General features: G+C 41.4%; 1 protein-coding gene across 3 annotated transcripts in view; it reads left to right on the top strand.

The window, feature by feature from the left end:
* Window positions 1–12719, top strand: part of AKT2 (AKT serine/threonine kinase 2) — a 475180-nt gene extending 462461 nt beyond the window's left edge. For all 3 annotated transcript variants that reach the window (XM_078660662.1, XM_078660664.1, XM_078660663.1), the window contains 2 exons: window positions 6093–6195; window positions 7202–12719. In XM_078660662.1, coding sequence (XP_078516788.1) covers window positions 6093–6195; window positions 7202–7281 — 183 coding nt within the window. In that variant the 3' untranslated portion in view covers window positions 7282–12719. The remainder of the gene's footprint in view (window positions 1–6092; window positions 6196–7201) is intronic.
* The last annotated feature ends 303 nt before the right edge of the window (window positions 12720–13022 follow it).

Below are 13022 nucleotides of genomic sequence, written 5' to 3' on the forward strand. Positions count from 1 at the left end.
CGTTCGCATGCGGGGATAATTTCCCCGCTGTGCTGAACGTTCCAAAAACGGGTGTGGCTGTGACGAGCTCAGCTCGTCATGAGTGCAGCTCCCCTGTGCCTCATGACGAGCTGAGCTCGTCCCAAGCACAGTGGCGCCGCGCGCAGCCCCCTTCCCCCGCACAGCGGTGGGAAAACACCCCGCAGTGAAGGGGTTAAACATTACACCTCAGAGTTCTCCTCACACAGACCCTGATGCAGATGGGGACACCTATGAAGCACCACCAGACCATGACACGACTACAATGTAGACCCTCAAGGAGACCGATCCTGATCTCTATCCTGCAATACCTTCAACCTCCTGATGACAACACCTCATATCAGGAGTTAATAGCCAGAGCAGCTACATACCATGGGGTCACCTTACATAGAGACGCCTTAGAGGAGGACTTTCTAGTTGAAACTTTAGGGGCTGCACATAAAACATCAGTCTTTACCAATGTAAAAAAGCATGATGCGTCATGCAGAGGATATTTTTAAGGACCCTGCAAGCGCATACATTATAACACCTAAGATTGAAAAACAATATAAACCCCCACCATCTGACCCAGTTTTCATTAGAGTTCAACGTACACCAGATTCTTTAATAGTGTCTAATGCTTGTAAAAGAGCAAATTCACAAACCTCTGATGCACTACCTCCAGACAAAGAGTCTTAATTAATAGATGCCTCAGGTAAAAGAGTGGCTGCTCAATTAGCCAATCACTGGTGTATAGCTAACACACAGAGTTTGCTTGCCAGGTATGGTAGAGTCCATTGGGATGAAATGGAAGAATTAATCCAATGCCTCCCTGAGGAACACACGAAAAAAGAACAGGAATTCGTGCAGGAGGGTAAATGAATCTCCAACTCCTCTATCAGGTGTGCACTAGATGCTGCTGACACTGCAGCCAGAAGAATCAACACGAGCATTTTCCTCAGAAGACATGCATGGCTGCGTATCTCTAGTTTTAAACCAGAAGTACAACAAACAGTTTTAAATGCTCCTTTTGATAAAGTACATCTTTTCGGACAAGAGGATGAAACACTAGGAAAGCTGAAAAAGGATATTGAAGTGGCTAAAGCAATGGGGGCACTTCAGACACCCTCGAATAGAGGTCCCTTTTGTCTCTCTTTCTACAGAGAAGGTTCAAAAACTACATCGACAGATGCCTCTGCATCTTCATACAAGTCCCATACTCAATCCTCCCCTCTAGTGGATTTTACAGAGGTGGGTATAGAGGCAAGAACTCTAAAGGTAGAGGTAAAGGCACACCAACCTGTACCTCCCCATCTCCCAACAAGCAGTGACTCCATAACAAATCCCCCCTTACACCGGTCAGGGAACATCTTCAACAGTTTCTTCCCACTTGGCAATCAATAACAATAGACAAATGGGTTGTGGACATTACCCAACATGGTTATTGCCTTGAGCTCACCAGCAATCCTCCCAATATATCACCTCGCAATCACAGGCTCTCTCTGGAGCACCAACAATTGCTCAAACAAGAAATACAAGCTCTGTTAACAAAGGGAGCTTTAGAACCAGTTACAAAGTTACACCAAGGCTCAGGGGCTTATTCATTTTACTTCCTAAAACCCCAAAAGGGCTGTTCTCTATGGCCAATGTTGGATATCAGGCCTTTAAAGCTTTACATACTATCAGAACACTTCCACAGGGTCACACTTCAACAAGTCTTTCCACTTCTTCAGCAAGGCGACTTTGTCAACACTAGACTGAAAGGACGCATATTTTCACATCCATATTCACCCCGCGCATCCCAAATATCTCAGATAGCCTTATCAATTTAAAGTGCTCCCGTTCGGAGTCCTTACTGCACCCAGAGGATTCACCAAATGCTTAGCAGTGGTAGCAGCTCATCTAAGGAGACAACAAATTCATGTCTTCCCATATCTGGACGATTGGCTTATCAAAGCTAACACACCACAAGCATCAACAACACACTCAAACTACCATACATCTTCAACATCAGCTGGGATTCACATTCCATGCCCAAAAATCCCATTTCGAACCTTTACAGCTGCAACCTTATTTAGGAGCAATGCAGGGCTAGCCTATCCCAATGCAGCCAGAAATCAACATTTCCAAACACTGCTACCACAATTTAAAATCAGTCAATATTTAAGTGTCTGAACTTTTATGCAGTTACTGGGAAGGATGGAATCATGCATTGCCATAGTACCTCATGAAGATTAAACATGTGTCCTCCACAGGAATGCTTTGCACATCAATTCAATCAATTACAGGGTCAACTACAAGATTTAGTGTTGATAGTCAGCCACATCCATCACTAACTTCAGTGGTGTAACACACAAAACGTATCAAAAGGCCGTCCGTTTGTCAACCCTGTCCCACTGATCGTGCTACCAGCGAATGCATCCCTCACAGGGTGGGGTGCTCACTTACAACATTTAACAGTTCAGGGACTTTAGGACCGCAAACACCAGTATCTCCACATCAATTACCTAGAGCTTCAAGCTGTTCACCTACCACTGAAAGCATTTCTACCTCACCTTGTTGGCAAGCTTGGCCTAGTCCGGATAGGTAATATGACAGCCATGTACTATGTACAAAAACGTGGGGGTGGGGGTGGGTGGTGGGTGGGGGGGGGGGGTCACACTTTGAAGCTATTGCGCATCTCTCGGACCATTTGATGTTAGGCAATTCATCACAAAATACAACTGCTAGCAGAGCACCTTCCAGGGACAGACAATGACTTTGCTCACCTCCTCAGTAGGATACGGCAACCAATCCACGAGTGGGAACTTCACCTTACAGACCTGCTCACACACTTCCAAAGTTGGGGCTTCCCAAAATTAGATGTCTTTGCGACAGTAGAGAACAGAAAATGCCAAAACTTCGCCTCCAGGTTCCCTCAACCTCCATTCAAAGGCAAATCCCTATGGATGAATTGGTCTGGATTATTTGCCTACGCTTTTTCACCTCTACCTCTTCCATTTCTTATTCGGAAGCTCAGGCAGACGTCTCTCACCCTTATTCTAGTGGCTCCCACATGGGCTCATCAACCATGGTTCACCACACTACCAGACCTTTTAGTAGTTCCACACGAGAAACTTCGACTCACCTCAAACCCTCTCACTCAGAACCATGGCAAAATCAGACATCCAAACCCCAAGGAGCTCAACCAAGCAATCAGGCTCCGGAGGTCATAGAATTTGGTTATCTAAATCTGCCACCAGATTGCATGACCATTCTTAAGGAATTAGGAAAACGTGCAACTAGAGCTTGCTACGCAGCTAAATAGCAAAAGGTTTGTTGTATATTGTAATACCTAAACAATTGACCCATTATACGCATCTATACAACAGATTATTTGTTATCTCTTTCATCTACAACGTTCATGCCTTGCCTACACCTCTATACGTCTCCACCTGGCGGCTGTGTCTGCATATTTGCAAAGTAGACAATACTTGTCCATATTCAAAGTACCAGTAATTATAGCTTTCATGGAAGGCTTTAAGGGTGATACCACCAAACGTTCCACCTACACGGAACCTTAATGTTGTCTTAATAAGACTTATGGGTTCACCTTTTAAACCTTTACATAACTGTTCCCTTCAGTTGCTCTCTTGGAAGATTGCCTTTTTGAACGCTATCACCTCATTCTTCCAACTTCATAAAGATTGAGTGGTTCTTTGTACCAATCGAAAATTCTTTCCAAAAGTAGTTTCAACTTTTCATATTAACCAATCGGTTAAGCTACCTATTTTTTCCCCTCAACCAGAATCTGTAGCAAAAAGAGCTCTACATTCATTAGATGTAAAAAGAGCATTAATGCATTATGTTGATAGAACAAAGGATTTTCACAAAACAAAGCACCTTTTTGTTGCATTTGCTAACCCACATAAACGGAAACCGATCTCAAAATCTGGCATTTCTAGTTGGATTGTTAAATGTATTCAAGCATGCTATTTTAAAGCTGAAAGAACTCCTAGAACAGGAGCATCTCTGGCGCTTTTAAGTAACATTCCTATATCTGACCTCTGTAAAGCAGCTACATGGTCTACACCACACACATTTACCAAACATTATTGTATGGATGTGTTAGCACACCAACAAGCTAATATAGGTCAGGTAGTGCTAAAACACTTTCAGACAACTGCAACGCCCACTGGTTAGCCACGCTTTGGGAGGGTACTGCTATACAATCTATGCAAAGCATGTGTATCTACAGCACAGATGCCTCAAACGGATTATGTAGATTCACATGTGCCCTCCCTCCTCCCCGGACACCTATGGTTGCTGCAGTTCCTATATACATTACAAATGCATGGACATCTCTGTACTTACAATTACTTACTCCATTCTCGCCCTCATGCGGAAAAACAATCTAACAATGGGGTCAACCATGCGCAGTATAACTGAAAGGAGAAGTCACCTTACCTCGTGACTCAAAGACTTCTTCGTAGAAAAAAAACTTCCAAACATCCGGACCCAACACTAGTTGTCAGGAGTATGCAAAGCATGTGAATCTGCAGCTCTACATGCAAGAACAGATGCGTACAGGGTAATAAACATAATCCTTCCGGAGGATACTCTATCTAACCTTAGTATCCCCACTGCCCTCCCTCCTCCCCGTCCTGTAGAATGGTCTATTTTTTTCCCCCATCTAAAAATGCCCCAAACTAGATATGTGTGCTCTGCTTCCTCTGATTATTGTAGGGCTTCGAGGGTGCAGAGTCAAGAAACTCACTACGGTTCTTATATGCGGCTCCGTCGTCACTTTTCGGGTGGAACAAAGTTAGTGCAGATCCGCACTGTGCCACCCATCGGTGCGTGGGAGCAATGCTGTTTAAGTTTTCTGGATCCAGTCCTGCACTTGGGGATTTTCTAAAGGTGTGGAATCTGCAGGTAGATAAAATATCCACCAGAAAAAGCATTACCAACATTAAGTAACCTATACTTTACTGTCTGGATGCGGGTGAGGAACATGTCGCACTTTGGTTGTGCTGTTCTACAGAGATTTTGGGTGCTTGATTCTCAAGAGTGCATGACTTTTGCCCATGCAATGCTTCTTTGGGAACAATTCAAAATTGGGAATCTTCAGGAAGGTGTACCTTTTAGAAGAACAAAATGCGTAACTTAGGTGACATTGTTTCTGATGGAAACACATCTTCCAGGTAAATTCTTTTTTTAGCATTCCTGTCTCCGTCTGACAGTATATTTTTCAAACAGATATATATGTATGTTGAGATTCCTTCTTTTTTTAAACGGAACTTTGAATCCATCTACTTTGCATTCCTACCAATGTCAATTGCAGAAAATAAGGTAGACTGCATTCCCAGGCATCTGTGTAGTGCCTTCTTGAGTCCAGTTTCTTACTTCTGTTTGGCGTTCCATTGAATAGCACTTGGTGCCACAACTGCAACACATGGCATCAGTGATGAAGAATTGACAAAATAATCTTCTTGATAACACCTTAGGACTGGGAATACTTCAATGCGAGAAATCTGTCAAAACATTATCAAAGATAAATAGCTTGTGCTAACAATCACAGATACCTAATTCAGTTTGGTTGATGTAGGATTTTGAGCCAAGTCCTCATAAACTCACTATATCATTTCATTTGTGGAACTTTACTCATCTCTCTTCCAGAACGTGCTGCTCCATCTGAAGATCATTAACTCCTATAGAAGTCCTCTCATTATGTTGTCTGATGTAAAGGAATTTCAGCTCTTTGAGATGCATTATCTTTCAGCTCTTTACAAGAAGGAGAACCCTATACAGAGATATCTGTCACCTATGTTGGTAGTTATGGGATTCTACCACTACATTAAAAGTGGTTTTAGTGATCTCATGAAAAGGCTGTGCTTAATGACATTGATAGACTGAAGTTTTACACATCGTTTCTTGATCCGTGTCCTAAAATCAAGTATGATGAATGTGCTTGGATAAAATACAACAACGTTGAAGACCATTAATTCTAGGGTGTTCATTTGCCTTTGCTTTGCTGTATGTCATGTCGGTACCTTAGAATTTTGTGTGAGTGTAAATTAATTACCGCTTTCTTCTTTGTATCATTTATTTTTAAGCTTATCCCTCCTTTCAAACCTCAAGTGACATCTGAGATAGACACAAGGTACTTCGACGATGAGTTCACAGCACAGTCAATCACTGTGACACCTCCAGACAGATGTGAGTAAAGGATACTGTTGCTTCACTGTCTTTATCCAATTATTTGTCTTTAATTCCTATCAAATTTGGCATTCCATTATCCTGTTCTGACCACAGTGGAGGCATACAGACTACCATGTCTCTGGGTGGGCCTTGTTTGCATCCTCTATGTCTCCAATTGACAGATGGTCGAAATTTGTGTAGGAAGATAGTTGTGCTAAAAAGCAGACTTTTTTCTTCTGAGAATTAAATGTCGCTTTTACGTTTAATGTGGTATGTTTTTCACAGCCACAATATCCGGAAGAGCAGATACGTATTACTGACACTTAGCCTGGGGTACTGAAAGCATTTCTTAGGTCTCAGTGCTTCATACTCAACCTGAATTTGGGGAGGGACAGGTTCAATGTTTTGTTAGGCAAGTTCTAAGCTAGCCTCTTTTCAGAACAACCTGCGTGTTTTGTAAGTGTTTTTATTAGTAACAGTTAAAAGTGAAAGTGTAGATATCAATAAATTATTTTTAGTGAATTAGATGCATTTGGGTGACGAAAACAGCTTGATGATGAATTTTAGGATGCACACTTTGGAAATATTGGCCAAAAGTAGTAGCTTTGCAGCTTTTACTAAAGTGCCAGGAGAGAATTACCACAAAAAACATCAGACACAGAACAGTTGATCAATGTTACTGCCTCTCACTTGTGAAGAATGCGTTAGTCACCAGACTTGAAAAATTATGGAGAGCGTATTCAGGAGAGCAATTGAGAAACAAAGGTAGTCCCAGTTTTCCAAATCCTTACAGTTAATCTGGGAAATGGATAGACTTGAGGAGTTGCCATTATTACATTATGATTGACCAGATGGTTTAGTTTATCCAAATAACTTATACCTTGGTGCTGCTTGAATATCTCCTGGCTGTGCTACTTAAGCCCAAACCACTACATTACAAAGAGGTCAAACAAAGTTTGTGTTGAGGTCTCATGTAGGCTAAGCTTGCCTTCAGTTGATATTTGCTCTTTGCTTTCTCTCATAGATGATAACCTTGATGCTTTGGAACCAGATCAGCCGACACACTTCCCTCAGTTTTCCTACTCAGCCAGTATACGAGAATAAGTGGAAGAACTCCGGCAAGGAAACAAAAAGACTTTCTGTGGACATGAACACTTATTTCTATTTACTTGGATATATCTTTAAAAGCAGAAAATCGAACAGCTCTTGGTCTCGGCAGACACCACAGAGACTGCGTGGAGGAACAAGTAGCTTAGGGGGGAAATATATAGTTTCTTTGAAATAGTTTGTTGGTTCGAAGAAAAAAAAATACTGTAGTATTTTTTTGTTCATTTTTAAAGCCATGAAGAGAGAAAAGAGGACTCCCACCAGGAACTGCGTAACCAGGTCAAAAAGCTGCAGCTACTTTTGTGGTGCTGGAATGTTATCTTGTAAAGCGGACTTCACATGTAGTAAACAGCATGCCTCTCCTGCAAGAGCCGATTATACCCTATTTGGGTGACACATTCATTTTTATTTCAATTTGGAAGAGTTCTGCTTGGTTAACCTGAGTGTTGTACGCTACAGGTACCCCGAGGGACGCTGTTGCAGTTCATTTGGCATTTCCGGGGAGCGCTCACATAAAAGCAGTTTATTTTTATTGGGGGTGTGCTTCTAGCATATCTAGTGGGCAACTACATATTTACAGGCCCTATGGGTTGTGGATAATTTGAGAAATAACTTGCTTCGGCTATTAACAGTGCTCCATGTACATAAGTTCAATCTCTCTCAACACCCCTTTTCATTGGTTTTTGGAGATCAGCTGTATTTTTTTTTTCCATATGCATTGTGGCAATATCCTCAGACGGATGCTACTTTTCTTGGTGGGTTTGAGATCTCCACTGAAAACAATCAAAAAGGGCTATTGGGAAAATCCGTATCAGTGCTGAACCAGTTCTTGAAGTATTCTTCAAGAATTTGAAGTTTTTCATTGACGACCATTTATCTCTAGTGTTGGAAGTGGCAGGACCACTTCTAGACCCAGAGGGTACCACCTGGCACTACCGTTGTGACTGAACCATTCAAGGAAACCAGGGTTTCACAACGATATATAAAGGTGGGATTAGATTTCAGACAAAGACCTCCGCCTTCTGTTGAATGTCATAGGGGTCTATCGTCAGAAATTATCCAGATTGAATGATAAAGCAGGGCATCCTAATTGTGATAAGGAAATCAAGACTTGTCCAGAAAATGCTCTATGGATTTACTTAATTATGGCCTTATGCCACAAAAGTGCACAAAACATATACAAGAATAAAAGTTATATTTGTAAATACTAACCATAAATGGGGCCTCAATTGGGAAATCATTAACAGTGCAACATTTCTACCACTGATTGCACATACTCTTAAAGTTAAATTTGCAAAGTGTCTTTTTACAAGAAGTGCAGATGGATATGACCAACTATAATATTTCAAAAACTAAAACAAAGTAGCACATGGAAACACTACGAGACACATCTCCTATTCCTCATAATAGAACCTCAATTAGAAATCATTGGGGCTGGAGAAAGAAAAATTTGCCTGTTGTTTGGTACCGTTGTCAGTCGCCCCTTTTGCATTTCTCAGACCTAATTGTTAACCTGAATTTAAGGGCGGATTTGCGCTGAATTGAAGTTCAAAAAACAAGAAACTGCATCTTTCCACTGTAACATGAAAGGGCACTAACTTTGAATCATGGCTCCAACAAGCAACCTACCAAAGCCAACATTTCTTGATGACATAATCGGTTGGGCAACGGTGCTCAGGTTTCAGTTTAATGGGCCATTATGCTGACCTCTAGGAATCAATAGCTTGCCCCAGATTCACATTTCAAGGCAGGATTAGCTAAACAAACTGTGAAAGAACTGGGAATGTATCTATGATTGATTGATCGACGAGATCTTCGCCCCTGGAGGATAATCCTTGGACCATTCAAATGCCCAAGGGTTTTCTTTAACATCATATCCTCCCAGTCAGATGACCCTGCTCTTTCCATGTCGATTTCTTGTAATTGTATTTTAAGCTGAGTTGTGCCCTGCAGTCATCAGGCAGGGATATAAAATTGTATGTGACGATCATCAAGCAAAGTCGAGAGTAAGTAAATCCCTGCTCCCCTTTGCAGTTTTAAAACGGAAACAAACTGCATACGTATTATTATTATTTTTTAACTAGTATCTGCTTTGCTGTTCATGATAGAGTACGTCGGGCAGAATTGTCCAGTGTTCTTCATAAAATAGAAACCCGGTGTGTTGCGGCCCACTATAGTTTACGAACGTGCATACCCAGTTGGTCATCCTACTTGAGGGGACTTGCCCATAAGGATGATAGTGAAATAAAATTAGCCCTGGGAGCTCACTTCAGTAGTACAAGCTGAACTTGAATGTCTGAGTGCTGCACTTCTGGGGTGGGCTTCACAAAGTGCAATGTCCTGTTAGAAGACTGCCTACCAGAACGAGAGTGTAGTGTACTTTTCCACAAGTTCTGTGGCTGTTCAGGGTCCGAGTGGCCAGTGATTTGAGAAAAGCACACTTCTAGCACACTGTGTGTTTTTATCCCACACCAGGAATCCACTCATGGCTGGGGTCCAGTGCCTGGTCAAGCGCAAACCCAAATATTAAGCTGCAGCATTCACGAGTTAACAGGTTTTTGGAACCGAGTTGGTCTAATGAGACATTCTGCCTTCGAAGAAATGTATCAAATACAAGAATGAATTTGTATGCAAGCCGTTACATGGGTCAGTGACTGCATGCTTAGGATTACCTCTTTCCTTGCTATACTACCAATTCTTCCATTAAAGGTCTGCTGAATTGTTAGTTCCTTTCAATTGCGTACATGTGCTTCTGGTGTCACATTGATGATTGTATTCTCTACCATAAAGCAGAATTTGTCAAATGCCAGCGGGGGATATTGTGTAAAGTTAGAGTTTAAGCCGCTTGGTCTGCTCACACGTAAGAAGTGAATAGAAAGAGGAGTTGAGGCTTTGGGCCCTTAGCAGAGCACAAAGCATTCAGCTGCAATTGACTCGAGCCTAGTGTGCCTGAAATTAATTCTGCAATAGGGGAAAGCTCACCTTTCAGACCATGGCGGTGAAGACCAACCTTAACTGGTTGCAGTTCGGGATATGATTACTGCTTTATTAGTGACGGCCCTTAAATTTAACCCAACCTAAGCATGTTCGAGGTTTTCCATGGTCTGTTTGGGGTCATAGCTTGACATCTTTGCTTTCAGTGCAGTGTCCGGCAGTCCTGCTGTTCTCTTATTTTGGTAATGTTGTCCTTGCTGTGTAAAATGAGGTGAAAGCCGCTGAGAAATACCAACATGAATCTCTCTGGGAATATCTTGATGCTCAGGTGAACAGCACTGAATTCTTTGCAAGTGCTTTGTAAATACAAAATGTTGTACAACATATATAAAGAAAACGTGGCTCATTGTAGTGCCATGAAGATCTAGTTTATTTCCTTCATATGCAGCTGAAGTGGGTGCCATCATGTGTGTTTTGGTTTGGTGCAAGCTTACCGTCTAGACGATGGCAAGCTTTCTATAAGCTGACTAGGGTACGAAACTGGGGTTAATATTTTGCAGCAAAGAGTGTTTTATTTTACTTTGGTTGATGTGTCTGTCTCTTATGGATTCCTTTTGTTCGTGAGCACAATCAACTAGTCTTTCGATAAGTAATTTTCTTTTTTTCTAAGAACTCGGTGTTTATTATATTTTTCTCTAATAGAGTCTTATAAACTTTGAAAACGTCAGAGGTTAAATACAACCAGTCCCGCAGCTTTACTTTGGCTTTTTGATGTTTCTGTTACCCTCTTTTCCCAACCTGCTGCTGATGTTCTTAATGCTTTTTTGCTCCCTTCAACTTAGATAGGCCATGTGATTTTATTAACATTTTTAGCGCTTGAAACTTTGTTACACCCTTGTCCTACTTCTGTCCTTTCCTTTAGCGTTGTGGAGCTTCCGCTCTGTTGTCGAATTCTTGCTTTGTGTTTTTATTTATACTGGTGAGAAATGTCAAGTTCTGGCATCTCTCCCCCTCCAATCGTTGAGAGTGTATTCAGAGGTTAAGGGCACCAACCCATTTCTGTAAAACGGCCCTTTCTTCCACCATATTGATTTGGTCTATTTCTGCCCTGCCTATATCCTCCTGAAGTCAGGACCTCCAGCGTCATAATTAAGTTTGCTTCACACAATTTTTGTTTGAGAGGGAGAACTCCAAAGAGAGTAGTTTTCACAAATTGACTGTACAGCATTGAAGGGAAATATAATCAAGTTAAAAATTATATACTACAGTTGATCTTGCAGAGCTACATCGAATCAAATACCTCATGGCTGTCAGTGTGCATGGGATGCTGTGCTGAATTTCTCATTTACTGTGGACATGATTTAGTAAGAGAAAATGTCCCAAACAAAATACTGTTACAGCTTGAATGCATGGCCAGGGGCATACGGGAATGTGCCTGAAACCTCTATGCATGACCAAGCCCAACACGCCTGTCATGTATCTTGAGCGTGAACGCTATTGTATGTCTGTTTACTTGTCTATTGCACCTGCCTTCATTCAGCCATCTAATGTATTGATCGGCATTTTGTCTTTTTGTTGCATCTTTCTGTCTTTGACTGGATCTCCACGTTCAAGAGTGGGTGTAAATGCACACTTGTACATTATGTTGGCAAGATGCTGTGAAGCAGACTTTTTCCCTTTTCTGAATGCCTTAGGCAAGCTAGGATGATTGAATTTAACTTTGTGTGTGGTTTAATGTGAGTTTTTCACACGCGCGCACGCACACAAACACACACACACACACACACACAGAGTGTGTGTTTGGTGGGATGTGGCTAGCTTAGGGTTCTAGTTAACAACTAAGCAATAGCTGGATTTGGATAGGAAAAAATGGCGGTTGTTAATTTTAGTATAAGATATAAGTGTGTAGTCTGGTTTCTGCTGTCCATGTAAGATTGTATTTCATGAAATATCCAGGCATGGTACTTTATAAGGTGGACATTCAATTCCCATGCCATCGTTTTGGGATTGTTATGAGGCTGACTACTTGGACCACTACCCATATGTGTATGGTTGCGGGAGCATCTAGTTTCTTAAAATTGATGCTTAAGTGAAAGACATGTTTCTGTCTAAGACACCTGGGGGGATATAGGGCTAGGAATGACAAATATAATGTTCTGGTGTGATTTTGACTCCATTGCACCTTTCTGAGATACAAAAAGGACTATGAAGCAATAATATTTTCATAACTGCCTTAAAGCAAAAGTAATGTACTTAGCACTACATTTTAACATGTATGATAATGCACCAAAGTGCAGTGGCTTCTGTGACTTACCAAACGATACAAAAAAATGGGCAATGTAATAAAACAAATAAATGAATGTGGTCTTCGAAGTAAACAAATGTTCTAGCTGTGGAACTGATTCCATCCAAAAAGATGCCTAAACAGAATCTTTTCTGCTCCATGATGTATCATTGTAAGTGCCAGGGATTGCCTTTCAATAAATACTGAATTGAATGTATTCGCATTTTCAAGCATCTGTTTCTGTACTGTTTGATGCCTTCCTTTAGGTTTGTTCATGAGAAACTCTGATCTACAATGATTGTGTTTGAGAATTGCAGTGAACTTGAATGAGATGTTTAAGACTGTGAAGCATTTAACACAGTGATAGTTTGTGTGCAGATTGTTTACTGTAGTTTTTGAAAATTCCTTTTCTAAATGGAGAGCAGTGAGTTCTAGGAATATGCAGGATATCTTGTGTGATGATGAGTGACCAGATGGTCCCCGTGGCAGTGAGACTATTACTCTACTTGCCCCTTTCTCT

Source organism: Lissotriton helveticus, chromosome 9, assembly GCF_964261635.1.
Source record: "Lissotriton helveticus chromosome 9, aLisHel1.1, whole genome shotgun sequence".
In the NCBI taxonomy this organism is placed as follows: domain Eukaryota; kingdom Metazoa; phylum Chordata; class Amphibia; order Caudata; family Salamandridae; genus Lissotriton; species Lissotriton helveticus.